We start from the raw sequence: 27,699 nt of genomic DNA on the forward strand, positions 1-27,699 counted from the left end.
ATTTTTCCTCCCAGTTATAAACAGTAACTTCTCTCTTGGGGTCATGACTTTCAACTGAAACACATTTTATTTATTATTTAAATCTTTTCATAGAATAAGATTTTTGTTTCCAAAAAGTCAATATTTCTCAAACTCCGGTTATTAGACCATGAATATTTTTCTCATTGTGAACAAAACTCCACTTTGCAACACTGACTCTGCGTACAGTGGGGAGCAAGCCTTCAAAAAACTGTTGCCAGCTTTAGGACGTCTTCAGAGCTATTAGAATTTACCACGGTGGTCTGTTTGATGTTGCAGTTAAAAATATTATTCATGAAGAGGTTGAAAAGTATGAAAAGCAGTATCGAGGCAGGGAGCTTCTGGGATTTGTCAACTACAGGACGTTTGAGACCGTCGTGCACCAGTACATCCAGCAGCTGGTGGAGCCCGCCCTCAGCATGCTCCAGAAAGCCGTGGGTGAGGACTTCCCTGCAGGACTCCCAAACCATCACTCTCGTACCTTCCATAGACCCCAATACCCTGCAGGGAGAGCTTGGAGTGGACTTACCAAACACAGCCTGCAGGCCCTGTCAGTGGTGTGCTAGATTGCTACTCAGAGTGGTCTTCGAGCCAGCAGCACTGGCAAGACCTGGGAGCTGGTCAGAGCTGCAGATTCTGACCTCCTGCCTGAGAACTTGTACTGGGGTTTCCAGGAGATGGGAAAGCACACTGAGTGCCAGAGGTACTTTCCATCGCTGTCCTTCAAACACATAGAGGAAGTGGCAAGGATGGCTTCTCGTCTTTGCAGGGAAGGCCTGGGGTACAGTGCACTTCATCTGTATCATACACAGCTCCCGATACAGCTGTGTAAGTCAGCGGTCCCCAACCTTTTTAGCACCAGAGACTGGTTTCATGAAGGACAATTTTTCCACAGACTGGTCAAGGGTAAGAGGGATGGTTTGGGGACGATCCATTGCATGACATGCGTTGTGCACTTTATTTCTATTATTATGACATTGTAATATATAATAATACAATCCTACGACTCACCGTCATGTAGAATCACTGGGAGCCCTCAGCTTGTTTTCCTACAACTCAGCGGTCCCACCCGAGGGTGATGGAGACAGTGACAGACGGTCAGGCATGAGATTCTCATAAGGAGCGCACAGCCCAGATGCCTCGCGTGCGCAGTTCACAGTAGGGTTTGTGCTCCTATGAGACTGACGCCACCACAGATCTGACAGGAGGGGAGCTCAGGAAGCAATGCTCCCTAGCTCACTGCACACTCCTGCTGCTCGTCCCAATTCCTAGCAGGCCATGGACTGGTACTGATCCAGCCCAGGGGTTGGGGGCCCCTGATGAAAGGAATAGTCAGATGCTAACATGGTGAGAACACAGGCATGGGAACTGGACAGGACCTGCCCAGGCTGCATGGGGGCTGGACTGTCTTTGTCCCTGGAATGATGTCCCCCTCTCCTGACTTGGTCTGCAGCTCTAGGGAACTCAGTCTCCTGGAATGGGTCAGTGTATCATCAGTTACCCTCCCTGTGTCTTTAACCAGTTTTATTTCTGCTTGCATTTTACTGATGTTTTCTTCTTTTTCTTTCTTTTTTTTTTTTTTTGGTCAGAAATTGTCCAGCAAGCTTTCATTAACATAGCCAAAAAGCATTTTAGCGAATTCCTCAACCTTAACCAAACAGCTCAGGTAGGTGCTCAGAGCTCACTTGCCGGTCGCCTGGACCACTGGCTGTTCAACCTTTGAGAGATGTTGAATATTCACTGTGGTTTAGAACCATGAGGCGAAGGATGCAATGGCTGGCTGGCAGGGCTGGGGGCGGTGGGGACTGGCGGGGTTTGGGGGTCTGGTGGGGCTGGCGACTCTGGGAGCACCTGCCTGCTCGGCTTCTGCTCAGGAGTAGGCTTCACTCCCCAGAAGTGAGAGGAGGCCTGTGCCCTGCCATCCGTTCTGCATGACCTCACGCAGGACGTGGCGCTCCACTGAGGACTGGCTGGTAGGCTGAATCTTTTTCAAGCACAAAGCACAGCAGTGTCTACTATTCCTGCTCCCATATGTGTACGTTTGACTCGAAGATGTTGCCATAGCTCTGTGGGTTTCTACTTAATAACTCTGTCTCCTTCACCCTGAGTTACCCCTCAGCAAAGCCAAGAGAGGGGACGTGCCTCGTGGGCTGCAGATAAAATTTCTCTTCCTCCCAGGCCTGGGCTGTTGGACTAAAACCTCATTCCATAGTGCAGGCAAGCGAGAAAGACAGTTTCCATCACTTTTCTGTAACGTAAATTAATTTCTTCTGTCACCCTTTTTGCCTGTTGGTGAAAATTAAATCTCAGTTCTGACTCACCCACTTTCTCAGGGGCTGTGTCTGGGTCCCGGCTGCCTACTCATGAGGTGGGTGACCTGCCTGGTCCCCAACCACCAAGATGTTCATTGTCCTTCCCGGGCCTTGGACCCCTTGGTCCCTGAGCTCCTGCCCAGCCCTGCCAGGACACAGGAAGCGCTCCGGCCAGCCCGACTGCTCTAGGCCACAGGAATTCGGGCGTCCACCAAGGGCCTTTGCGTCTTTCATGCCACCCTTGGGTACACACAGCCTTGCAGCAGCTTCTGGCTCCAGGCCGGAACCTGCGGGGCTCCCCAAAGCCATGGCCCGCACAGCCACATCAGAGCCTGGGGTCTTGTTGCCCCCTGTGTCACAAATCTTGAGGAGGGAGGCACAGGCCAATTCTGCTCCTAGAGGGTCCATTGTCTATGGTTGTATAAACCGAAAAGTGACTGAGGCAGATCCATCTCCATCTGATGTTTATTTCACCCAGGCCAAGGACACACCTGGGAAAAAGAAACGCAAGTCCCAGTGTGATCTGAAACCTGTGCCTTTCCTAAAGAGGGTGTAGGGGAACTTCAGTATTTAAAGGTATAGAGCGAGCAGGTGGGGAAGTAAAAAGGAAGGAGAGTAGGCAATGAGGCAGAGGTCACACTCCTGTGAGGCTCTGACCAGCACTCAGTGAATCTACATTTATATGCAGAAGGAAAGGTGTGGAGGGAAAGTCAATCATGCGTTCATCTCAAGCTCAGTAAATCTACATTTTACATGGGATAAAGTGCTCATGTGAAATCACAGCTGCTGTTTGGGAACAAAAGGAACGCAGTTATTGTGTGACCCAGTCCCCAACCTTCCCTTTCCCTTTGGCGTAGTAAGTATTGGGTCCCAAGATTCTATTTTTTTTTTCACAGTTGCCACATACACTAAAAAAAAAAAAAAAAAAAAAAAGAAAGAAAAAAACCAGCACCCATGAAACTTCACCTCTGAAACTCACCCTCTCACTCTCAAGCCACCACTTCTGCTTTCACTTTTAAAAAGTCTGTTTGAAACTCAAAAGCCTGGGCCGGGCACGGGGGCTCACACCTATAATCCTAGCACTTAGGGAGGCCAAGCGGGCAGAGTTTGAGACAAGCCTGGCCAAAATGGTGAAACCCTGTATTTAATAAAGATATAAAAATTAGCCAGAAATCACTTGAACCCAGGAGGCAGAGGTTGCAGTGAGCCAAGATCGTGCCACTGCACTCCAGCCTGGGCAACAGAGTGAGACTCCATCTCAAGAAAAACAAAAAGAAAAAGGAAACTTAAAGCCAAGACATGACCGTTTTAGTTCAAGCTTCTATCAGAGTCCCGCAGATTGGGGGTGGCTTATTAACAATAGAAATTTGTTTCTCATGGTCCTGGAGGCTGAGAGATCAGTGTGTGGGCCTGGTCAGGTTGTGGACAGACACCACCACCTTGTGTACTCTCACATGGTGGAAAGAGCTCTCTGGGGTTCCTTTATAAGGAAGGGCCTCAGTCCCATTCATGAGGCTTCCCTTCATGACTAACTGCCTCCCACCTCCTAATACCGGTACCTTTCTGCTTTAGTTTCAACATGTAAATTGGGGGGTGGGGGATACAAACATTCAGTCCGTGGCAGTGACTCTTCTCTGCTACATCACCTCTTTCTTTCCTTTTTTTTTTTTTTTTTGAAATGGAATCTCGCTCTGTCACCCAGGCTGGAGTGCAGTGGTTCCATCTTGGCTCACTGCAACCTCCATCTCCTGGGTTCAAGCAATTTTCCTGCCTCAGCCTCCCGAGTAGCTGGGATTACAAGTGCCTGCCACTACACCTGGCCAATTTTTGTATTTTTAGTAGAGACAGGGTTTCACCATTCTGGCCAGGCTGGTCTCCAACTCCTGACTTCAGGTAATCCACTGCCTCAGCCTCCCAAAGTGTCAGGATTACAGGCATGAGCCACCATGTCCAGCCTTTTTGAGATGGAGTTTCACTCTTGTTGCCCAGGCTGGAGTGCAATGGTGTGATCTTGGCTCACTGCAACCTCCACCTCCAGGTTTCAAGCCATTCTCCTGCCTCAGCCTCCCAAGTAGCTGGGATTACAGGTGTACACCACCACGCCTGGCTAATTTTTCTATTTTTTAGTAGAGAAGGGGTTTCACATTGGTCAGGCTAATCTCAAACTCCTGACCTCAAGTAATCCACATGCTTGGCCTCCCAAAGTGCTGAGATTACAGGCATGAGCCACTGCACCCGGCCAACCTCTTTCTTCCTTGACTGCATGGGTGATTCCTGGGAAACACACATATCACACTATTCCCCAGTGTTCGTCAGCACTGGAACCATTCCAGCAGAAGCAGAGCCCCAGGAATGACTGACACCGTCCCCACAGTATGGACTAAGCCTGATCCTGCTGAGGGAGCAGAAAGCTGGTGGTGTGCGAGGGACTAGGGATGGGCAGAGAGAAAGGAAGGGCAGGAGAGAAGGCATGTTGCAGGGGAGTGAGGAGACTGGGTTGCTAAGGACAGAAAGGGCGAAGTGGCACTTTCTAAAAAGTATGGTTTCGAGTCTAAGCACTTCTTTGAGCTTGGATGAGTTTTAATTCTGAGTTCAGCATAATAGTACTTCTGAATCTGTGTAAGCCAACAGGAAAGAGGAAAAAGAAGTGATGTGCTTGTCCTTCTCATCTAACCAGAGCAAGATTGAAGATATAAAAATGAAACACGCAGAAAAGGCAGAGAGCATGGTCCGCCTGCAGTTCCGAATGGAGCAGATGGTGTTTTGTCAAGATCAGATTTACAGCGTTGTTCTGAAGAAAGTCCGAGAAGAGATTTTTAACCCAGTGGGGAAGCCTTTACAGAATACAAAGGGGGACTCTCATTTCTCCAGCAATGGGTCTTCTGTTTCCTCCATTACCGAAATAGGTGTCCACCTGAACGCCTACTTCTTGGTGAGTTTCTGGGGAAGGGGCAGGAGCAGTGCTCTCTGGCATGTGCAGAGCTGAGCAAGGGCTATTCTAACCTAGAGAGGCTTTACTGAGGGGTGGAGGGAGGGCCCACTTCAGTGCGTTAAGCCCTTTTGTACAATGATAAACTACTCATATATCTTCTCATTTATAATTTTACGTGAACCCTGTGAAGGTACCTTTAATTAATTTGCCCACAATCAATTTTTAAAGTGGCAGAGCATGTACTCAAAATTAATTCTGACCCCAAAATTCTTCATATTTCACATGCAGTACATGAATTACAAAATTGCTATGATCAGAATACAGCAAAAGACAGCAAACGTCAACAATAATGGCTCTAAGTCGGCTTTCCTTGGTGTGCAGAAGGCACTAACATGTTACACTCGCCAGCCCCACAAGATAGGAATGAAATTTCCTTTCCCTAGATTTTGTGACCCAGTGAACTTTTTGGCTTCTGGCCCTCCATCCAACATGCAAGTGTCAGGGTGCCCAGGAAGGAAAAATAGCTTTAAAACTGCACAGACCCCTCTCTCCCGAAGCCCTTTCTCCATCAGGATAGAGAGTGGTTTTCCAGCCATGGGCATCTGGCTGCCAGGACTGGCTGTGCTGACGAAGATGGAATGAGGGGAGGATTTGAAACGGCCCTGATGCACCCCAGAAGGGAGCCAAGGGAGTCCTGGGCTGGGGGTCTCTCTAGCAGGGAGGAGCTCTGGGGATGCCCAGAGGTGGTATGGGCTTGCTAGCCTACCAGGGGGGTTCTCAGTGCTAGAGGGGGTACCTGGAAGTAAAGAGGGGTCAGTGCAGATACAGCCTTCATGGGGTTTGATGCTGACCACTGGAGTGGAGGTGGGCAGGACCACCAAGAGTTAGCAAGGCAACCACATGTGCACTCGAGAACACCACGCCTTCCTTCCCTCCCCAACCACAGACCTTGGACTGAGACCACTCCAACAAACCCTTCTTCCTCCCTCTTCCAGGAGACCAGCAAACGTCTCGCCAACCAGATCCCATTCATAATTCAGTATTTTATGCTCCGAGAGAATGGTGACTGGCTGCAGAAAGCCATGATGCAGATACTGCAGGAAAAAGATCGCTATTCCTGGTTGCTTCAAGAGCAGAGTGAGACGGCCACCAGGAGAAGAATCCTTAAGGAGAGAATTTACCGGCTTGCTCAGGCGCGGCACATGCTCTGTAAATTCTCCGGTGAAGGGATCCACTGAAGCGTGGTGAAGCCTGTGGTTGTCTTCCTGTGCGTACTCGTTCATTGCAAGGGGAGACGGTGCAGGATGCTGCTTCTGCTTTGGGGCCAGACTGCTGCTGCTGTCTGTGTCCGACTTTACTGTCCTCCCCCAGCACCAGAGCATATATCCGAGGTCCACACAGGCTCAGCTCTCTCCACACCCAGCTCTGCCCTGACTTCCATGAAAAGGTGTTTCTCCAGTCCTTGGGGCTGGAGCACACAGTTACAGTATCCTAAGATACTGCTACCATTCTTTGCTGAGTTGTATTTGTATTCCCTCCCCCTACACGATTATGAGACCCCAGAGGGTCCAATACTACTTTTGTATGTCCAGACTCTTGTACAGCACGTGCAGCGTTGTAACCACTTAATAAATGACATCTCACGAAAGGAATGAGTGCTGTGGAGCGATGGAGATACCTGAGGCGATTGCTCTTAATTAATCTCTTGAGGTCAAGAGATTGAGACTGTTGTGGCCAACGTGGTGAAACCCCTTCTCTACTAAAAATACACAAAATTAGCTGGGTGTGGTGGAACATACCTGTAGTCCCAGCTACTCAGGAGGCTGAGGCAGGAGAATCGCTTGAATCTGAAAGGCAGAGGTTGCAGTGAGCTGAGACTGCACCACTGCAGTCCACCCTGGTGACAGCGAGACTCCGTCTCAGAAAAAAAAAAAAAAAAAATGTAGCCAGGTTCAGTGACTCACACCTGTAATCCTACTGACTCCGGAGACTGAAGCAGAAGGATGGCTTGAGGCCAGGAGTTCAAGACCAGCCTAGGTAACATAGCAAGACCCTGTCTCTAAAAAACTTTGTAAATATCCAGACATGGTGTTGCACACCTGGAGTCAGCTACTTAGGTGGCTGAAGCAGGAGGAACCCTTGAACCCAGGAGTTTGAGGCTGCAGTGAGACATGACTGCACCACTGCACCACAGCCTGGGTGACAGAGAGCAAGACTCCGTCTCCAAATACATACAAGCGTGCGTGTGCATGCACACACACACACACACACACACAGAGAACTTCATACCAGTGATCATAATCACAGGTAATTTTACTTTCTTCTTCTTTTCCATTTTTTCCAAACCATGAACCTATAGATTCCTTAATAAGAAGACAATAGAATAAATATTACTTATTTGGTTTAAAACCCAAGTTTGAGATGGAAAGAGTGACTCAGAAACATTCAGCCTTGTTCAGGGGTACAGTCAACAAAGATTACATGAATTTCTTTCTTCGTTTGCTGTAAAAGATGTTGGAAAAGGAAGTTCAAGCCAAAAATCACAGCCTGAGCAGCAGCCCCAAGAGGGCTCTTGCAGAGGTCTCTTTGATTTGTGCTCAAATGCTAGTGTATTCGTCTGCTATAGCTGCCATAACAACTATCACATGCTGAGTGGCCTAAGCCACAGAATTTCGTGTCCTCCCATCTCCAGAGGCTGGAAGCCTGAGGTCCAGGTGGTGTTGCCAGGTTTGGTTTCTCCAGAAGTTTCTCTCCTTGGCTTGCAGACAGACATCTTCTCACCAGGCCTACGCTTGGCCTCTCTCTTTTCTCTTAAAAGGACGCCAGTCCTCTTGAGTCAGGGCCCCACCCTTAGGACTCCATTTAACCTTGATCACCTCTTTAAAGACCCTACCTCTAAATGCAGTCACATTGGGAGTTAAGGCCCCGACATATGAATCCGACGGGGGCGCAGAGGAGGGAGGCATAATCTGGTCCATAATGGCAAGTAAGAAAATAGGCGTGTGTACTCTGAACACAAAACTCGAGCGATGACCAAAAATTTGGAAAAATTTATCTCCTGTTCAAAAGGCAGCAGGTCTGGCCTGAATCAAACCAAATGATCCTGGAAAGGCTGACACTGACCGATGCCTGCAATCCTTCAAACGTGGAATCTGGAGATATGTTTCAGTTATCTACCATCACCCCAAAACTCAGTGGCTGAAAACAGCAGACGTGTTCTTTCTCTGGATTCCGTGGGAAATCTGTATTATTCCTCTGCTTGTCTCACCTGGGCTCACCCGTGGATCACAGTCACACAGAAGCTAGACAAGGCTGGGAGGACCAAGGGAGCCTCACTCTCCAAACCACCTTTCCATAAGGAACTCTTGGACTTCATCAGCATTGATTTCCAGAATTAAGAATGTCAGCCTAAAGAGAAGAAGCTGACTTTTATTTTTTCCAGAGGGAAAATGGCAAGTAGGAGGCAGGACGAACATTCCCACGTGGGTGGACACGACAGCATGTGGAGACTTACATCATGAACTTTTGCCAGGAAAACCAAAAGAATTCACAGACCCTTTGAAAGAAGTGGCTTGTCACTGCAAACATTTTGAGACAGCCAAAAAAACCGTCCAAAGTATAAGAGGGGGAAAGCACTTCCAAACCCTCATCCCCACTGGGGAACCCAAAAATCCTGATCATGGGGGAAGGATTTAACCGCACCTAGAGCTGAAATAAATTTAGAGAGCCAAGTGAAATATGAAAGTAATAGAAGCAGTGGGAAGAGCCCCGCAGGTACTCCCAGGCCCCAGGGAAACCCAGGGTAGCCACTTCTGACTGTATTTCACAGGGTCTTGGGGGAGGGCAGGCAGTGGAACCAGAGGAGGGCCAGCCACAGGGAGAAGGAGACTTCCAGCTGAACTTTGTAATAATCTGACTGATGGTGAATTTTCCTGGGCAGAATCCAGGGCAGGGGGGCAGGGGAAATGGGAAGCGCAGATAGGAGCATAGAAGCCGTTACAGGCCTGCAAGGTCTGAAAGTCCTGTTCCGTTTCTCAGCAGGGAGGCTTGTAGCCTGAGGCCGGATCTCAGTCCTGCCCACTAGAGGCCTGGATATAAATTTAGCTCTGTTGGACGCTGGGGGAGCACGGTGGGAGTGAGACTGGCCTTGTTACCTGCGTGGAAGCTGGGTGAGGTCTGTGACTGCCAGCTTTGCCCCACCTTCCTGGTGTCCTGTATGATACAGCAGAGGCAGCCATAATCCCTCTGGGAATGTAGCTTCATAAGCCTGAGAACCACACCCCCATCACCCACAGCAGCCATAACAAGCTCTGAGCTCAGACGCACCTAACCCTGCCTCCACCTGATGGTCTTCCTCTACCTGCCCTGGTATTCAAAGTCAAAAGCCATAATCTCATGGGAGCTCTACGGCCCTAAGAAACAGGAATACTTATCCAGGCAACCTTAGGGCAAGCTGGTATCCTCTCTATTCTACGGCAGCTGTTGCTCTCTTCGTAGTGCCACCTCCAGGCTGGAGGCCAACCAACTCAAAGCATTACAGCAACACATAACAGAACAACCCTGCCCCGAGAAGAAAAGAAAACAACAGCTACTTCCGCTGCCTATAATATCCTGGCTAGCCAGAGGTCCCGAGTCTGTCCACATGACAACTTCACTGCTAGCATACCCAGCATTTGAGAAAACCAGCACACTAAACAAAACCGCAAGCCAGGACACTCAGAGTCCACTTCACTCCCCTGCTGCCTCCACCAGGGCAGGTGCTAGTATCCCTGGCTGAGAGACTCAAAGAAAATCACATCACAGGACTCTTTTCAGACACTCCCCAGAACCAGCCCAGAGCCTGGTAGCTCTGCTGGGTGGGTGGCTAGACCCTGAAGAACAGTAACAATCACTGTTTTCCAGGTTTCAGGAAGTCCCGTTCTGAGGGGAAGGAGGAGAGCACCATATCAAAGGATCTCCCCTTGGGACAAAAGAATCTGAACAGCAGTCCTTAAGTCCCAGATTTTCCCTCTGACATGGTCTGCTCAAATGAGAAGGAACCAGGAAAACAATTCTGGTAATATGACAAAACAAGGTTATTTAACAACCTTAAAAGATCACACAAGCTCACCAGCAGTGAATACAAACCAAGAATAAATCTCTGAATTTCTAGAAAAAAAATTCAGAAGGTTGATGATTAAGCTACTCGAGGAGGCACAAGAAAGGTAAATACCAATTAAAAGAAATTTATAAAATAATACAGGATATGAATGAAAAAAATCTCCAGATAATTAGCATAAGTAAAAGACAATCACAACTTCTGGAAATTAAAGATGCACTTAGAGAAATGGAAAATACACTGGAAAGTTTCAACGACTGAATGAAACAAGCAGAAGAACTTCAGACCTGAAGACAAGGCTTTCAAGTTAACCCAATCTGACAAAGACAAAGGAAAAAAATTGTAATGAACAAAGCCTCAGAGAAGTTTGGGATTATGTTAAACAGCCAAACTCAAGAATAATGGGTGCTCCTGAGCAAGAGGAAAAATATAAAAGTTTAAAAAACTTATTTTTGAAAATAATTGAGAAAAAATTACCTGACATTGCTAGAGATCTAAATATCTAAAAACAAGAAGCTCAAAGAACACCTGGGAAATTTAATGCAAAAAGATCATCATCTGGGCACATAGTTACCAGGTTATCTAAAGTTAGGACAATGGAAAGAATCTTAAGAGCTAGGGGCAAAAGCATCAGGTAACCTATAAAGGAAAACCTATCAGATTAACAGCAGATTTCTCAGTGGAAATAATATAAACTAGAAGGGAATGGGGTCCTATCTTTAGCCTCCTTAAACAAAATAATTATCAGCCAAGAATTTTGTATCCAGCAAAACTAAGCTTCACAAATGAAGGAGAAATAGTCTCTTTCAGACAGACAAATGCTGAGAGAATTCACCACTACCAAGCCTGCACTACAAGAATTGCTAAAAGGAATTCTAAATCTTGAAACAAAACATGGAAATATACCAAAATAGAACCTCCTTAAATCATAAATCTCACATGGCCTATAAAACAGTAACACAATGAGAAAAAAAGGCATTCAGACAACAACCAACCACAATAAATAGAATAGTACCTTATATCTTAACACTAATGCTGAATGTAAATGGCCTAAATGCTCCACTTAAAAGATACAGAATGGCAGAATGGATAAGAATTCACCAACCAAGTTTCTGCTGACTTCAAGAGAAACACCTAACTCAAAAGGACTCACATAAACTTAAGATAAAGGGGTGGAAAAAAGATATTGCATGGAAACAGACACCAAAAGCAAGCAGGGGTAGCTATTTTTATATTAGACAAAACAGACTGTAAAGCAACAACAGTTTTAGAAAAGACAAAGAGGTAATTATATACTGATAAAAGTACTAGTCCAACAGGAAAATATCATTACCCTAAAAATGTATGCACCTAACACTGGTGCTCCCAAACTTATAAAACCATTGCTACTAGACCTAAGGAAGGAGACAGACAGCAACAGACAGTAGTGGGGGGTTTCAGTGCTCTGCTGACAGCACTAGCCAGGTCAACAAGACAGAAAGTCAGCAAAGAAACAATGGACTTAATCTATGCCCTAGAACAAATGGATTTCACAGATATTTACAGAATATTCTAGCCAAAAACTGCAGAATATACATTCTACTCAGCATATAAAACATTCTCCAAGGTGGACCAAATGATAGTCACAAAACAAGTTTCAATAAATGTAAGAAAATTGAAGTCATATCACATACTCTTTCAGACCACAGTGGAATAAAATTGGAAATCAACTCCAAAAGGAACCCTTAAAACCACGTAAACGCATGTAAATTAAATAATCTGCTCCTGAGTAATTGCTAAGTCAAGCATGAAACCAAGATGGAAATTAAAAGATTCTTTGAACTGAATGATAATAATAGTGACACAACTTATCAAAACCTCTGGGATACAGCAAAAGTGGTACTAAGATTAAAGTCCATAGCATTAAACGCCTACATCAAAAATAGACAAGCACAAATAGACAACCCTAAGTCACACCTTAAGGAACTAGAGAAGCAAGAACAAACAAACCCAAACCCAGCAGAAGAAAAGAAATAACAAAGATCAGAGCAGAACAAAGAAAATTGCAACAAAAATATACAAAAGATAAATGAAACAAAACGCTGGTTCTTTGAAAAGATAAATATTGATAGACCATTAGCAAGATTGACCAAGAAAAGAAGAGAGAAGATCCAAATAAGCTCAATCAGAAACGAAATAGGAGATATTACGACCTATAGCACAGAAATACAAAAGATCACTTAAGGCTACTCTGAACACCTTATGCACACAAACGAGAAAATTTAGAGGAGATGGTACATTCCTGGAAATATACAAGCCTCCTAGATTCAACCAGGAAGCAATGGAAACTCTGAACCGACCAGTAACAAACAGTGAGATTGAATTGTTGGCAATTTAAAAAATTGAAACTATTCCAAAAGACAAAGAGAGAATCTCTGTAAATCATTCTATGACGCAGTATCACCCTAATACCAAAACCAAGGAAAGGACATAACAACAACAACAAAAAAACTATAGAGCAGTATCTTTGATGAACATAGATGTAAAAATCCTCAACAAAATATTAGCTAACAAAAACCAACAGCATATCAAAAAGATAATCCACCATGGTCAAGTGGGTGTTATGCCATGGCTGCACGGACGTTTTAACATGTGCCAGTCAATAAATGTGATACATCACATAAAATTAAAAACAAAAATCACATACATATCTCAATAGATGAAGAAAAAGCATTTGACAATATCCAGTATTCCTTTATGATTAAAAACCTCTGCAAAAATCAACATAGAAAGGACATACCTTAAGGTAATAAAAGCTATCCATGACACATCCACAGTCAACATTATACTGAATGGGGGAAAATGGAGCAAGATAAGGATGCCCACTTTCACTGCTTCTATTCAACATCATACTGGCAGTCCTAGCCAGAGAAATCAGACAAGAGAAAGAAAGGAAGGGCATCCAAATCAGCAAAGAGTAAGTCAAATTGTCACTGTTTACCAGTGATATGATTGTATACCTAGAAAACCTTAAATATTCATCCAAAAAACTCTTAGATCTGATAAACGAATTCAGTAAAGTTTCAGGATACAAAATCAATGTACATAAATCAGTAGCACTTCTGTACATCAACATGACCAAGCTGAGAGTCAAATCAAGAACTTTACAATCGCTGCAAGAAACAAACAAAACCTTAAGAATATACTTAACCAAGGAAGTGAAAGACTTCTACAAGGAAAACTACAAAATCCTGCTGAAAGAAATCACAGATGTCACAAACAGATGGAAACATATCCCATGCTCATGGATGGACGAATCAATATTGTGAACATGACCACACTGTCAACGGCAAGCTACAAATTTAATGCAACTCCCATGAAAATACCACCATCATTCTTCACATAACTGGAAAAAACAATCCTAATAACATTCATATGGAACCAAAAAAGAGCCCACAAAGCCAAAGCAAGACTAAGCAAAAACCATAAATCTGGAGACATCATATTACCCAACTTCAAACTATACTACAAGGCAATAGTCCCCAAAACAGCATGGCACTGGTATAAAAATAGGCACATAGACCAATGGAACAGAATAGAGAACCCCGAAATAAAGCCAAAGACTTACAGCCAACTGATCTTTGACAAAGCAAACAAAAACATAAAGCGAGGAAAGGACACCCTATTCAACACATGGTGCTGGGATAATTGCAAGCTACATGTAGAAGAATGAAACTGGATCCTCATCTCTTGCCTTATACAAACATCAACTCAAAATGGATCAAAGACTTAAATCTATGGCCTAAAAGCTAAACATTCTAGAAGGTAACATTGGAAAACCCTTCTCGACATTGGCTTAGGCAAAGCCCTCATGACCAAGAACCCAAAAGCAAATGCAACAAAAACAAAGACAAATAGATGAGACTTAATTAAGCTAAAAAGCTTCTGCACAGCAAAAGAAACAATCAGCGGAGTAAACAGGCAACCCACAGAGCGGGAGACAATTTTCACAAAATATGCAGCCAACAAAGGCCTAGTATCCAGAATCCACAAGGAACTCAAACAAATCAGCAAGACGAACACAGACACTGCCATCACAAAGTGGGCTAAGGACATGAATAGACAATTGTCCAAAGACACACAAATGACCAACCAACATTAAAAAAAATACTCAACATCACTGACTATCAGGAAAACGCAAATCAGGACTGCAATGGGATACCGCCTTACTCCTGTAAGAACGGCCATGATACAAAATCAAAAACTAAGATTTTGGCACTGATGTGGTTAAGGGAACACTTGGACACTGCTGGAAGGAATGGAAACCAGTACAACCAGTGCAAACAGCAGCAATTCCTGAAATAACTAAAAGTAGATCTACCATTTGATCCAACAATCCCACTAGTGGGTTTAGTCAGTGGAAAATAAGACATTATATGAAAAATACACTTGTACACACATGTTTATAGCAGCACAATTCCCCCAAATGCCCACCAGTCAATGAGTGAATAAAGAAAGTGTGGTATATATATATATACCATGGAATACTACTCAACCATGAAAAATGAAATCATGGCATTCACAGCAACCTGGATGGAGCTGGAGACCATTAGTCTAAGTGAGTAACTCAGGGATAAAGAAACCAACATTGTACGTTCTCACTCATAAGTGGGAACTAAGCTATGAGGATGTAAAGGCATAAGAATGATACAATGGACCGGGGGGACTCAGGGGGAAGGGTGAGGGTGGGTGAGGGATAAAAGACTAGACATTGAGTACAGTATGAAGTGCTTGGGTAAGAACTTTTCAGGCTAGGCACGGTGGCTCGCGTCTGTAATCCCAACACTTTGGGAGGCCGAGGTGGGTGGATCACCTGAGGTGAGGAGTTCGAGACCAGCCTGACCAACATGGAGAAACCCCATCTCTACTAAAAATACAAAAATTAGCCAAGTGTGGTCGCAGACACCTGTAATCCCAGCTACTTGAGAGGCTGAGGAGAATCCCTTGAACCCAGGAGGTGGAGATTGCAGTGAGCCAAGATTTCACCATTGCACTCCAGCCTGGGTGACAGAACGAGACTCTGTCTCAAAAACAAAAAATTAAAAAACTTTTCAATGTAACCAAAAACCACCTGTTCCCCAAAGACTATTTTAAAAAAATAAATAAAAGGAAGAGCTGAGGTTAAATTGATCTCAATAGGGAGTGCGTTTGGGCCAAGCTGGAGGATTGCAACCTTGGAGCACAGATTTAAGCTGCCCTGAATCTACACTGTAATGAGTGGCCTTTATAAGTGGATTTTTAAAAGCAAAAAAGGGACACAGGGAGAGGGCTGATACAAAGCTATTTGTCAAGAATTCTCACTGGCTTACAGAAATAACATTGAAGAGTGCCTATTAGTCCACTTTCACGCTGCCGATAAAGACACACCTGAGACTGGGCAATTTACAAAAGAAAGAGGTTTACTGGACTCACAGTCCACATGGCTGTGGAGGCCTCACAATCATAGTGGAAGGTCAGAAGGAGGACGTCACATCTTACCTGGATGGCAGCAGGCAAAGAGAGAAAGCTTATACAGAGATGGGTTCTAAAACGATCAGATCTTGAGAGACCCATTCACGATCATGAGAACAATAGAGCAAAGACCGGGCCCCATGATTCAATCGTCTCCCACCAGGTCCCTGCCACAACACAAGGGGATTATAGGAGCTACAAGATAAGATTCGGGTGGGAACACAAAGCCAGACCGTATCAGAGTGACTGACTATACATTATTAAGCTACAGGATGTGGGTTACGGTGTCCAGAGTGTGGCATTATTAGGTTAATCAATAGCTATTAATACCTGTTATCAAGAGATGAACGCACAGCTGAAGGCAGGGATTAGGGAGAAGTACTCTCTTATTTTAAGGTCTCTCTGGGCCTGATAATTTAAAAGTCTTGCATTCTTCCGAAACACTTCTTTTCTTTTTCTTTTTTTTGAGATGGAGTCTTGCTCTGTCACCAGGCTAGAGTGGCGCAATCCTGGCTCACTGTAACCTCCACCTCCCAGGTTCAAGCAATTCTCCTGCCTCAGCCTCCTAGGTGGGACTACAGGCACATGCCACCACGCCCAGCTAACTTTTGTATTTTTAGAAGAGATGGGGTTTCACCATGTTGGCCAGGACGGTCTTGATCTCTTGACCTTGTGATCTGCTCTCCTCATCTTCCCAAAGTGCTGGGATTACAGCGTGAGCCACCGTGCCCAGCCTCTTTTCTTTTTTTCAAGAACAATGGAGACAGGCTACCTGGCTACCTGTACCTGCAGCGCCTCTATCCTGGCTGCTTGGAAGCTGCCTAGGTAGACCCAATCTCTGTTGGATAAACTTCAGGGACATTCACCCACGTTAGTACTGGGGAATGATCTGACAGCAAACTTGTCCATACAGTTCCTTCGCTGCTCCAGGGGTCTGGAGAGCAATAGCAGAGGCCCGGCCCCAAATACTTCCTGCACCTGTAGGCACTTACCTTTCAGCTAGAAGGAGCAGGAATAAAGAAGAGATGGCCAGTCTGAAATATCAGTTCTGGATCTCCCTGGGCTCAAGGCCCCACCCTTAGCTGAGCTATTCTCTCACCCTGTGAGCCCTCATGCTCTACCTCATCTGAGAGGCCCCTGACCCCGAAACATGAGCTGGGTGCCTTGCATGCACCTGGGACTGTCGGGTACAGAAATCGAGAGCACAGAGCTGAGCTTTTCGGGGCTTAGCTGTCTTCACATCTGTGATACAAACAAGGATCAGGAAAGTTGTCTTCGTTTTTGTTATTTTACAAGTTGGGGACTTACTCCGTAGGCCAAGCTAGACTGCAGCAACATAGCTGTCTGCACCCTCCAACTCCCAGGCCCAGGGAATCCCCCACCTTGGCCTCCAGGGTGGCTGGGAGCCCAGCTCAAGAGAGGCATTAATGTGCTCTACTTTTCACCGTAACTCCTGCGTATCTGGAAATGGAAAACGAGCTTTCGAAGTGGCTGTTCCTCTGTGAGTCCTTCCTGAACCCTTTCCTCTCAGCCACTGCTCCCGCGACCCCCTCAAGGTCCCTGTCCAGGGCCACCAGCTTCCGGAATAAGCCCCAAGAGTGGCACTTAGCTCCAGCTCCTAGCAGTTCCATCCTTCTATGCTCAGTCTCCTTATGGGCAGCGGCTCTGTGTTACTCACTCGCATGTCCCACGTATCCAGCATAGAAGCCAGCATGGGGCCCAATAAAAGTTTGCAGAGAAAGAAAGGGAAGAGATGGAGGTGAGAGGAGAGAGAGGGAGGAATGGAGGGTGAGAGGGGGGATGCTTTGTTCTGTGAACCCTTTTGTTTCCGAAAAGACGGGTGGGATTTACCACAATGCACCACGTCTTTCCTGTGTGTGAATGCCAGTGGACAGCTGGCCCTATCTGGGAAAAAATGATTTGGGAAGGGTCACCAGACCTATCCCAGTATTGTAAATGCCAGTGTTGATGGGTAGAGGCCAAGGGAAAACTCCCCCTTCACCCTCTGAAGAGTCATGAAAACTCAACACGGAGAAGGCAGATGAATTGGAGAAGAGGCACAGGGGAGAACCACGGATTGATGACCTCCACCCTCCCCCGCCACTCCCCCCATTGCCCCCCCACCCCTCCAGCCACGAGGTGCAGAAGCTTACACACCATCTTGAAGTTACAGGAAGAATGGTAGCTTGAAAGCAACTTAGGAACAGACAACCAAATACTACACATTCTCACTTAGAAGTGGGAGCTAAATGAGAACTCAAGAACACAAGGAAGGGAGCAGCAGACACTGGGTGTTCCTCCTCCACCTGAAGGTGGAGGGTGGAGGGTGGAGGGTGGGAGCGGGGAGGGGAGCAGGAAACGTAACTATTAGGTACTGAGATTTATACCTGCTTGATGAAACAATCTGTACCACGAACCCCCGTGACACAAGTTTACCAATGTAACAAACCTTCATGTGCCCTTGAACCTAAAATACGTTTTTAAAAAATTATTTAAAAAAAAAGAATGTGGGCTTGGATTGTGGCAAAACAGGCTATGCGACGGGAAGAAGAGGAGGCCTGGCTGACAAAGGTGTTCTTGTTACCTAGGAGAAACCTCCCAGGGAGCAGGAAGCAGCCCTCAGAGGGAATAGATGGTGACTGTTTCTATCAGACCTTTTTTTTTTTTCTGGGATGGAGTTACACACTGTCATTTGGGCTCAAGGACAATGATAATGATCTCAGCTCACCGCAACCTCTGCCTCCCAGGTTCACGGGACTCTCCTGCCTCAGCCTCCAGTGTAGCTGGAATTACAGACACACACCCAGCTAATTTTTTGCATTTTTAGTAGAATTGGGGTTTCACTATGTTGGCCAGACTGGTCTGGAACTCCTGACCTCATGATCCACCTGCCTCAGCCTTCTAAAGTGTTGGGATTACAGGCGTGAGCCACCGCACCTGGCCTCTACCAGAACTTTAAATGTGTTAGGCTTTCAATTCTCCTTTCCTACATCCAGACAAGGGAGTCTCCAGAAAGCCTGGCCACCTCAGTGCAGACCCCCTAAGATGCAAATCTTCCCCAAGCAAGACAGTTCTGCAGGGGTGCTTCTGTGTGCTGGCTCTCTGAGCAACCATCTCGAAATATGCAAAAGAAATAGATATGGGGACAAGCACAGTGGCTCACACCTGTAATCCCAGCACTTTGGGAGCTAAGGCAGGTTGATCACCTGAGGTCAGGAGTTCGAGACCAGCCTGGCCAACATGGTGAAACGCTGTCTCTACTAAAAATACAAAAATTAGCTGGGCATGGTGGCGCATGCCTGTAATATCAGCTACTCAGGAGACTGAGGCAGGAGAATCACTTGAACCTGGGAGGCAGAGGTTGCAGTGAGCCAAGACTGTGCCACTGCACTCCAGCCTGGGCGACAGACCAACATTGCATCTAAAAAAAAAAAGAAAATAGATTTTGGGGTAAAATATTTTGCTTTTCTTCAGCGGTTGGGCCACCTGAACAAAGCCTGAACCCAGGTCCTGCAGGCCCCCCGGTCGTCTTTCCAAAGCTCACCCGTATAAAAGGATTTCAGCCTCTGCCCCTCCTGGCAAGGGTCTCTGGTGGGCCCCGGACAGACATGAAGGAAAAGTCTGGCCTTGACCTTGAGGACCAAGAGCAACCACGCCAGAGGCCAGGGCTCTCATGCCCAGTTACCAAGTGATCACCTGAGGAAAGCCCTTAAAATGCAGGTGCAATGCAGGGGTCCTGGGGTGGCCTGGGACCCTGCACTGCTCACAAGCTCCAGGTGAAGCCGATGCTGCTCCCGGAACCATCCTTCGAGAAGCAGGGGTCTAGAACACACACTGTAGAACCCAGGCAGAGAAGGGAAAACGAAACCAGGCAGAGGAAACCAGTTCCTGGACTCGCGCCCGGGCAGGCCAAAGGGGGCGGGGGCGTGGGTGAGTGGGGAGAGGCGGGGACGCGGGCAGGCGGATGGACTTGCAGGCATTGCGGCCGGGAGGAAGGGGAGGTAACGAATGCTCCCCCCGTTCTGCGACCGCCCCCCTCCTCTGCCCAGCAGAAACCGGTCCAGGCTGGGGGAGGTGAAGGTGGTGTTTGGGAGGAACACCGCCCCCTCCTCTTGGCACCACCCCCTTCGTCCCCGCCCCTTGGATTCTGAAGCCTGACGTCATGCTATTTGACTTTTCCTTTCTGAAAACCAGGGAGCAGAAATGAAACCTAAACGGAGTTGTCTGGGAAATTTGCGATGGGGGCGGGGAGCGCAGGGAGAAAGCCCAGTGGAGAACCCTGAGGCCCGCGTTTGCAGGACCTGGCCGGCCTTCTGATTCCCCATTCATTCATTCCAGAAGCACGGAAGCTCGCTGTGCCCGGATCCCAAGTGCAGCGGCGCACAGTGTGGGCCTGAGGCTGCCGGTGCACCCGGTCCTCAGCCTGGTAGCAGAAGCCAGGCCAGTGCCACGAGGCCAGGCTCTACCCTGCGCGGCCGCCCAGGGGCTGTGGTGACAGGCAGGTAAGTCCACTGGACCTGGAGGACAGGTGTGCAAAAGAAAATGACATCTCAGGACCCCCAAACTCTTTCTGTCCAGGGAAACGTCAAGCCTGGGAGCTGAGTCATGCAACCCTGCCACTCTTTTCCCCAAACAGAGCTCTGTTGTCAGAGGCCCACCCAGAGCAACTCCATACCAGGCACATACCAAGCAAGTCCATCTTAAGCAGGAGCTGGGTAAATCCAGGCTGATACCTACTGGCCTGCATTCACAGACAATTAAGACATTCCAAATCACAGGGTGAGCTAGGAGATCAGCACAGGGTCATAACGGTCCTAAAGACCTTGCTGAGAAAACAGGTTGCAGGAAAGAAGCTGGCCAAAACCCACCAAAACCAAGATGCCACGAGAATGACCACCAGCGCCATGACAGCTTACAAATGCCACAGCAATGGCAGGAAGTTACCCTACGTGGTCTAAAAATGGGAGGCATGAATCCACTCCTTCTTCAATAATCCACTTCCATCAAGAAATAACCGTACAAATGGGCAACCAGCAGCCCATTTTTTCCCCTATGGAGTTGTCGTTCTTTTATTCCTTTATTTTCCTAATAAATTTGCTTTTCCTTTATGGACTTGTCATGAAATTCTTTCTTATGCAAGACCCAAAACCGTCTCTTGGGGTCTAGATCCAGATCCCTTTCCTGTAACATTGTGACATCACAACCCCATGCCCCAGCGTTCTACATAATCCAGGCTCTCGCCTCTGGGACAGCTGCCCTCACAAATTGCTCACAAAGAAGTTCCTTGCCGGCCCCAAGCCTTTCAGGATTCATATCCCCCCATAAAACAAGCAGGTGCCCATTGTAACCCTAGGGCTGCAACTTACATGTGACTCCTAAAACAGTTCTGCTAAGCCTCTCGCTGACAGTGCTTACAAGATTACCTTCCAGGTGCAGAACAAGGACAAGCTGAGATCAGTCACTCTTCCACCTGGAGTTTACAGGCACTCCCTAGCACCTCACAAGAATATACCCACGTGCCTCACTGCTTACCTCCTCTCTTTCTTCGAGTGCACACCCTCCACCTTTAAATAGTGACTTCTCTGTTGGGCGTGATGGCTCATGCCTGTAATCTCAGTACTTTGGGAGGCCAAGGCAGGTGGATCACCTGAGGTCAGGAGTTTGAGACCAGCTTGGCCAACATGGTGAAACCCCATCCCTACTAAAAATACAAAAATTAGCTGGGTATGGAGTTTATATATATATATAAATTCCCCTTTATATATATAACATATATAAAAGCATTTATATATAACATATATAAAGGGGATATAATATGTGTGTGTGTGTGTGTGTGTATATATATATATATATATATATATCTAAAGAGGAGTTTATTAATTATTAACTTACATGATCACAAGGTCCCACAATAGGCTGTCTGCAAGCTTGAGCAACAAGGAGAGCCGGTCCGAGCCTCAAAACTGAAGAACTGGGAGTCTGATCATTGAAGGCAGGAAGCATCCAGCAGGGAAGAAAGATGTGGGCTGAGAGGCTGGGCCAGTCTCGCCTTTTCACATTCACTGGCAGCTGATTAGATGGTCCCCACCACCTTAAGGGTGGGTCTTAATCTTCATCCTTCCCCAGCCCGGACCCAAACGTCCATCTCCCTTGGCGGCAGCCTCACAGACACACCCGGGATCATACTTCGCATCCTTCAACCCCATCAAGTTGACACTCAGTATTAACCATCACACCCTGTGACTGTCATCTCTCTACAGCGGAATCTCAAGCAATCCTTTAGAATAGCTAACGGTAACCAACCGAATCTCTATAAACTATATGCCAGCCTTGCATGGAGACTGCTGTAATGCTGTTCCCTCTGATTTTGCCTGTATAGACAACCCCTACTTCCCCACACCTCAGAGAACTGACCCCATTTTCTGGAGTCCGCATTTCCAGGCAGCTGCCCTTAAATGTTGCGCTTGAATACTCTCTTTAAATTCTGACCCCAGCACTTTGGGAGGCTGAGGCGGGTGGATCACGAGGTCAAGAGATCGAGACCATCCTGGTCAAACAAGGTGAAACCCTGTCTCTAATAAAAATACAAAAATTAGCTGGGCATGGTGGCGCCTGCCTGTAATCCCACCTACTCAGGAGGCTGAGGCAGGAGAATTGCCTGAACCCAGGAGGCGGAGGTTGCGGTGAGCCGAGATCGCGCCATTGCACTCCAGCCTGGGTAACAAGAGCGAAACTCCGTCAAAAAAAAAAAAAATTCTGACTCCTCTGAAATTTTTTATAGCCCGATACAGTTTAGTAGAGGGAGGAAAACGCAGGACGGAGCTGTGCCGGGTGGGGGCTCCAGAGGCAGAGATAACTGGGCATTTCGACACGATTAAATTCTGCCCACACATACTGAGCAACTGTGGGCATGCTGGACCCCGTGGCAAGCACTGGGAAAAGCCAAACTCCAGGGAGGCTTAGAAGTGGGTAAAGAGAAACGGGAAAGGAGGAAGATGGTGTGGGTGTGCCCTGGACAGTGTTCGGGACAAGAGGGGCGCTGCAGCCATTGGCACACATGCCTGGGAGTCCCTGCTGGCGCTGGGATCAGCTCAGGGCGCCCTGGGCGGTAATTGCGTAGACCCCCAATTGCCAATGCATCTGTTTTGAAAACCCACCGTGGGGAAGGGCATGTCCAGGAGGTCCAAGGCTATGAGCAGGCTCGGATGACTCCGGGCCTTTAGGGAGCCGCTGGAGCACCTGGATCCTAAGAAGGGCTTGATGAGGCCGGGCGCGGTGGCTCAAGCCTGTAATCCCAGCACTTTGGGAGGCCAAGGCGGGTGGATCACGAGGTCAAGACATCGAGATCATCCTGGTCAACATGGTGAAACCCGGTCTGTACTAAAAATAAAAAATACAAAAAATTAGCTGGGCATGGTGGCGCGTGCCTGTAATCCCAGCTACTCAGGAGGCTGAGGCAGGAGAATTGCCTGAACCCAGGAGGCGGAGGTTGCGGTGAGCCGAGATCGCGCCATTGCACTCCAGCCTGGGTAACAAGAGCGAAACTCCGTCTCAAAAAAAAAAAAAAAAAAAAAAAAAGAAGAAGAAGGGCTTGGTGAAACGAGGTCCTGATTCAGCAGGCCTGGGTTCGGCCCAAGAACCTGCGTTTCCCGCGATCTCGCGGGAAGCAGCCGCTGCTGGTGCGGGGCCGCGGAGTTAGGTTTCGTTTCTGCACCAGGAGCCGGTCTGCGAGTTTCGTTTCTTCGCGTTGCGGGGCGGGGCCGGCCGGGCGCGGGGTAAAAGCGGCGGAGCGAAAGGGGAGCCCGCACTCCAGCGCCGCGCAGGGACCGGTGAGTGTCGCGTCTGGGGTCCGCGCCCCGTACCCGCGCTGGAGCGCGCGAGAAGAGCACTGGGAAGGCGGCGTTCGCGGCGGATACGAGCGCTCGGGCGCACGGGCGCACGGGCGCGGCGGGGCCCTCCTGGGCCGCTAGTAACCACAACGATTAAAACGACTACAAGGCGCGCTGACGCGCGGGCTCGGAGCGCGCCTGATTCTCATTCCCACCGGGCTGCGCAGGCTCCTCATTGATGACTCACCCGAAACACCCGCCGCGCCCGCGGCCACGCTGCTGGAGAGGTCGTGAAGGGGCGGGGCAGGTCTCCGAGGGAGGTCTGCGGGGACTCGGGTGGGGGGACAGTTTCACATCCAGGGCTGCGCGGGCCGGAAGCCACCCGGACGCCGACCGCCGCTTTCAGTGGACTTCGATTTCCTGCCATCGCGCGAAAGCAAACCCAAGTCAGAATGCGGAGGTCGCTGGGGAGGGCGGGTTCAAGGAGTCCTCGCCGGTCCTGCTGAGTAAAGCGGGTTCCGAGCTGGGCTGAGGCGGGACGTGCGCGGAAAGACCCCTGCCCGCTGCTCTTTCTTCACCCTCCCGGGGGATGCGATGCCTGGGACCTCCCCGGCTGGGCGCGTGGGGCGGACGCACCCTCGGGGGCCAGCGTTGTTGGCCGGGACCGTGGAGTGGGTGCGGGGGACGAAGGGAGGCAGGACAGTCCGGGGGTGACAGAAGGAGCCCCGGCACAGCTGAGACCTGCGCCCCACCCCACCAATACTCCCAGCGGTGACTGCCCAGCTGGGCAATTCGGATGACCCCAGTTATTTGGTCAAATTTTAAATCATGTTTGTTATTGGAGGCAGGGTCTAGTGATGCTCACCACCCCGATACCCCCGGCCCGGTGTCAATCCCTAATAGCTCCTAAAATGCTGCGTCATCTTTCAGCCTTGGACCAGAGTTGCGGGCCAGGAATCGCCCCAGCGCCGCGGCGGACACGCCTCCCGCCGCCTTCCTCGCCCCCTGCCGCCCACCTGCTCGCCCAGCTCAGGGGCTTTGGTAGGTAGCAGTGCATTTGCGCTAAAGTGCAAGATCTTCTCTCTTTTATTCCTAAAACATTTAAATACTAGTGGGGTTTGGGGGGAAAAACGCTTTCAGAAGAGGTGAGTGTGAGTCCTGCAAGAGTTAGTTTGAAAACTAGGCTGGGTCAGGCTGGGGATGTTGGGCGCTGCTGCATCTTAGGCATTTCCTAGAAGTAGGTAGTGGGTGGTCCTCATTAGGGGTTCTGGGAGAGGAAGGGGGCTGTATCCTCCCTCCCGTCCCGGCTCCTCTATGGGGTCTGAGCTGAGGTACAAGTCCTGGTCTCAATGATGCTACTTGTCTGGGTGCAGAAAGGCCAACTGAGGCAGCCATAGCCCAAAAGACTGGCACTTCTGAGAGGCAGATGCAGTGATGGTCTTTGACATTGAGCCCAGGATGCCCTGGGCATGTGAGGTCTTTCCAAAGACATGGGAGTGTTAGGGCATAAATCCCAGACTGTCAGGCTCCGTGTAAGTACCTTTTATAACCATCCCACTCCTACCTTACAAAAGGAATACATCCCTCTCTCTCTTTCCAAATCAAACAAGGATGCCTGCCCTGGAAGAGTATAAACCTGGGGAAGGGAAACAAAAAAGATAGTTTTAAGTATTGGTGGTTTTTTTTTTTTTTTTTTTTTTGAGACAGAGTCTCGCTCTGTTGCCCAGGCTGGAGTACAGTGGCATGATCACAGATATCAGCTCACTGCAGCCTCCGCCTCCCAATTCAAGCGATTCTCCTGCCTTAGCCTCCCAAGTAGCTGGGACTACAGGCATGTGCCACCACACTCGGCTAATATTTTGTAGTTTTAGTAGAGACGAGGTTTCACCATGTTAGCCAGGATGGTCTCAATCTTCTGACCTTGTGATCTGCTCACCTTGACCTCCTAGAGTGCTGGGATTACAGGCGTGAGCCACTGTGCCCAGCTGGGGTATGTGTTCTTTAGCCAAGGCAGCATGAACTCCAGGCAGGGCTTCCCGACCTTCCTGACTTAGGTGCTTCTGTGAACTCCAGTGTGACAGGAGAAATGGCATTGGCTCAGGTTGGGATGTGTGCAGCTAGATATGTCACAGAGCAGGGTGACAGGCCGGGGTGATGAGGGGTTTTGTTTTAACAGCCTGTCCCTTCAACCCCCACAGTAATGACAAAGATCAGGCGGCTCTTGGGGGGTGCGGGGGGCACGAGTCCTGCGAGGAGAAGCAGGAAGAGCATCCTCACAGATTATTGATCCAGGCAGCAGATTGGCAGCAAAGCCCTGTACTCTGTTCAGAGTTAAAATAGTCAAACCTTGGGGAAAGGATTCTGGGAAATCAGAATCAGCTTCAAAGCACACCCCTCCTGCACCTGCACCTGCACCATTCTCAGCCATGGGACTGGGTACTCTGGGTGGGTGGGTTCTCTCGGGTGTTCAGCGGATTTGGGTCTTACTTGTACACTTTTGCATGATTTCAAGGTGCAGGAGAACAGCTCTGCGATTCCATCTAACTTGTTGATATTACTTTTATTTGAAGGAACCTATATTGGAGGTAAGTTGGTCCATGCTATTTTCTATAACATTTGAGTCATAAAAGAAAAGATTTTCAGTTACTTTTATCCAAAATCATTAGACACCATAAAATTTCATATTTAGGCACTTGTGGTCCTAGAACATTTTAAAAATGAGTTTCAAATATATACATGTGTATTTGTAATGCAGACGAGTATAGGATAGTTAAATGCTTTCAAGAGTAAAATGAATGACATTTTATTTCCCACACTTGTTGGAGGAAAAGAATGAAAATATGAAATTGATGATCGAAAGAAAAAACATAAAAGATTTAGAGCTCACACGTTTTTTTAAACTAAAGGTTTGGGTATCAAAGTTCCATAATATTTGGATTCCTTTGGCTGTACTGGAAACAGTTCATAACAATTTTATTTTTAAATGTAAAGTTTTTGTTTCCATTTATTGTTCTTTTTGAGATGGAGTCTCACCCTGTTGCTCAGGCTAGAATGCAATGGTGCGATCTTGGCTCACTGCAACGTCCACCTCCTGGGTTCAAATGATTATCCTGCCTCAGCTTCCCAAGTAGCAGGGACTACAGGCGCGCACCACCATGCCCAGCTAATTTTTGTATTTTTATTAGAGGCAGGGTTTCACCATGTTGGCCAGGATAAGCTTCAAACTCCTGACCTCAGATGATCCACCTGCCTCGGCCTCCAAAGTGCTGGCATTACAGGCGTGAGCCACCTTGCCTGGCCTTTAAATGTAAAGTTGGTGTCACAGTTGCACCAGACATTGTATCCTTTGCAACTATTCAAATTTATACTGAAAACATTTTTTGTTAAGTTTAACCTAAAATGATGACAGGAGATACCTAGTTTTAGAAACTCTTTTGGGGACAGAGGCCTATTCTTGAAGCACCTTGAGTAGGGAGGCTTCTCTTTCCTTGAGTAGAGTCAGTGAGCACACACTGTCCCAGGCATTCTGCTACGCTCTGGGGACATCACCATGAACAACTAGTCAGAGTCCCTGCCTCCATGGGCCTTCCCTTGTGGTGGTGAGTTTGGTTCTGTGGCTGAATGCACCAGCTTCTTATCTGTTCAATGTGCATCTGCTTCATCTTAAGCTTAACTTACAAAGAAGGAAGATGGTTCTTTCCGAAGTGGGAGTCGGAAAAGCTGATCCAGCTGTGGAATCACACCATCAGTTACTCAATGGAGATGCTAATGTGGCCAAGAAAAATCCGGCCTCAGTAAGTTGCTCTCTGAAATTCGTTATCCATGTGATGTGAGCTGCGCCGGTTCGAGGCTGCCCTTTTCTACAGTGGTGCTGCTGCCCAGAGATGCCTGCTCTCTCGCCTCTCCTGTGCCAGGACACAGATCCTGACCCTCTACTTGCCAACTTAAGCCAAGTGTAGACTCGTTGCCTTCGCTGACCATGGGTGCAGGTGCTGCTGGGTTTGGGGACGCCAGCTGAGC

At 47.8% G+C, this 27,699-nt stretch overlaps 2 protein-coding genes and 1 long non-coding RNA gene across 10 annotated transcripts in view; 2 read left to right on the forward strand and 1 right to left on the reverse strand.

Annotated features, from left to right (window-relative positions):
• MX2 (MX dynamin like GTPase 2) overlaps positions 1-6,910 on the forward strand; it is a 68,155-nt gene extending 61,245 nt beyond the window's left edge. For all 3 annotated transcript variants that reach the window (XM_054249068.2, XM_078358584.1, XM_035283251.3), the window contains exons 11-14: positions 298-456; positions 1,608-1,684; positions 5,008-5,262; positions 6,258-6,910. In XM_054249068.2, the coding sequence (XP_054105043.1) occupies positions 298-456; positions 1,608-1,684; positions 5,008-5,262; positions 6,258-6,500 (734 nt within the window). In that variant the 3' untranslated portion in view covers positions 6,501-6,910. The remainder of the gene's footprint in view (positions 1-297; positions 457-1,607; positions 1,685-5,007; positions 5,263-6,257) is intronic.
• Positions 6,911-21,366: 14,456 nt separating this feature from the next.
• LOC118149956 (uncharacterized) lies at positions 21,367-23,230 on the reverse strand. The gene is made up of 3 exons (XR_013530584.1): positions 23,008-23,230; positions 21,743-21,829; positions 21,367-21,548 (listed from the first exon to the last, which is right to left on the reverse strand). It is a non-coding gene; the product is annotated as an uncharacterized LOC118149956 (long non-coding RNA).
• Positions 23,231-23,554: 324 nt separating this feature from the next.
• MX1 (MX dynamin like GTPase 1) overlaps positions 23,555-27,699 on the forward strand; it is a 30,941-nt gene continuing 26,796 nt past the window's right edge. For 2 of the 6 annotated variants that reach the window (XM_017967162.4, XM_008986719.5), the window contains exons 1-4: positions 23,555-23,679; positions 24,610-24,720; positions 26,192-26,264; positions 27,348-27,473. In XM_017967162.4, the coding sequence (XP_017822651.1) occupies positions 27,369-27,473 (105 nt within the window). In that variant the 5' untranslated portion in view covers positions 23,555-23,679; positions 24,610-24,720; positions 26,192-26,264; positions 27,348-27,368. Of the gene's footprint in view, positions 24,126-24,609; positions 24,721-26,191; positions 26,265-27,347; positions 27,474-27,699 lie in introns of all 6 variants that reach the window. The other 4 variants (XM_035283259.3, XM_017967161.4, XM_035283258.3 and 1 more) reach the window with 2 other exon arrangements.

Source organism: Callithrix jacchus, chromosome 21 (assembly GCF_049354715.1).
Source record: "Callithrix jacchus isolate 240 chromosome 21, calJac240_pri, whole genome shotgun sequence".
Lineage (NCBI taxonomy): Eukaryota > Metazoa > Chordata > Mammalia > Primates > Cebidae > Callithrix > Callithrix jacchus.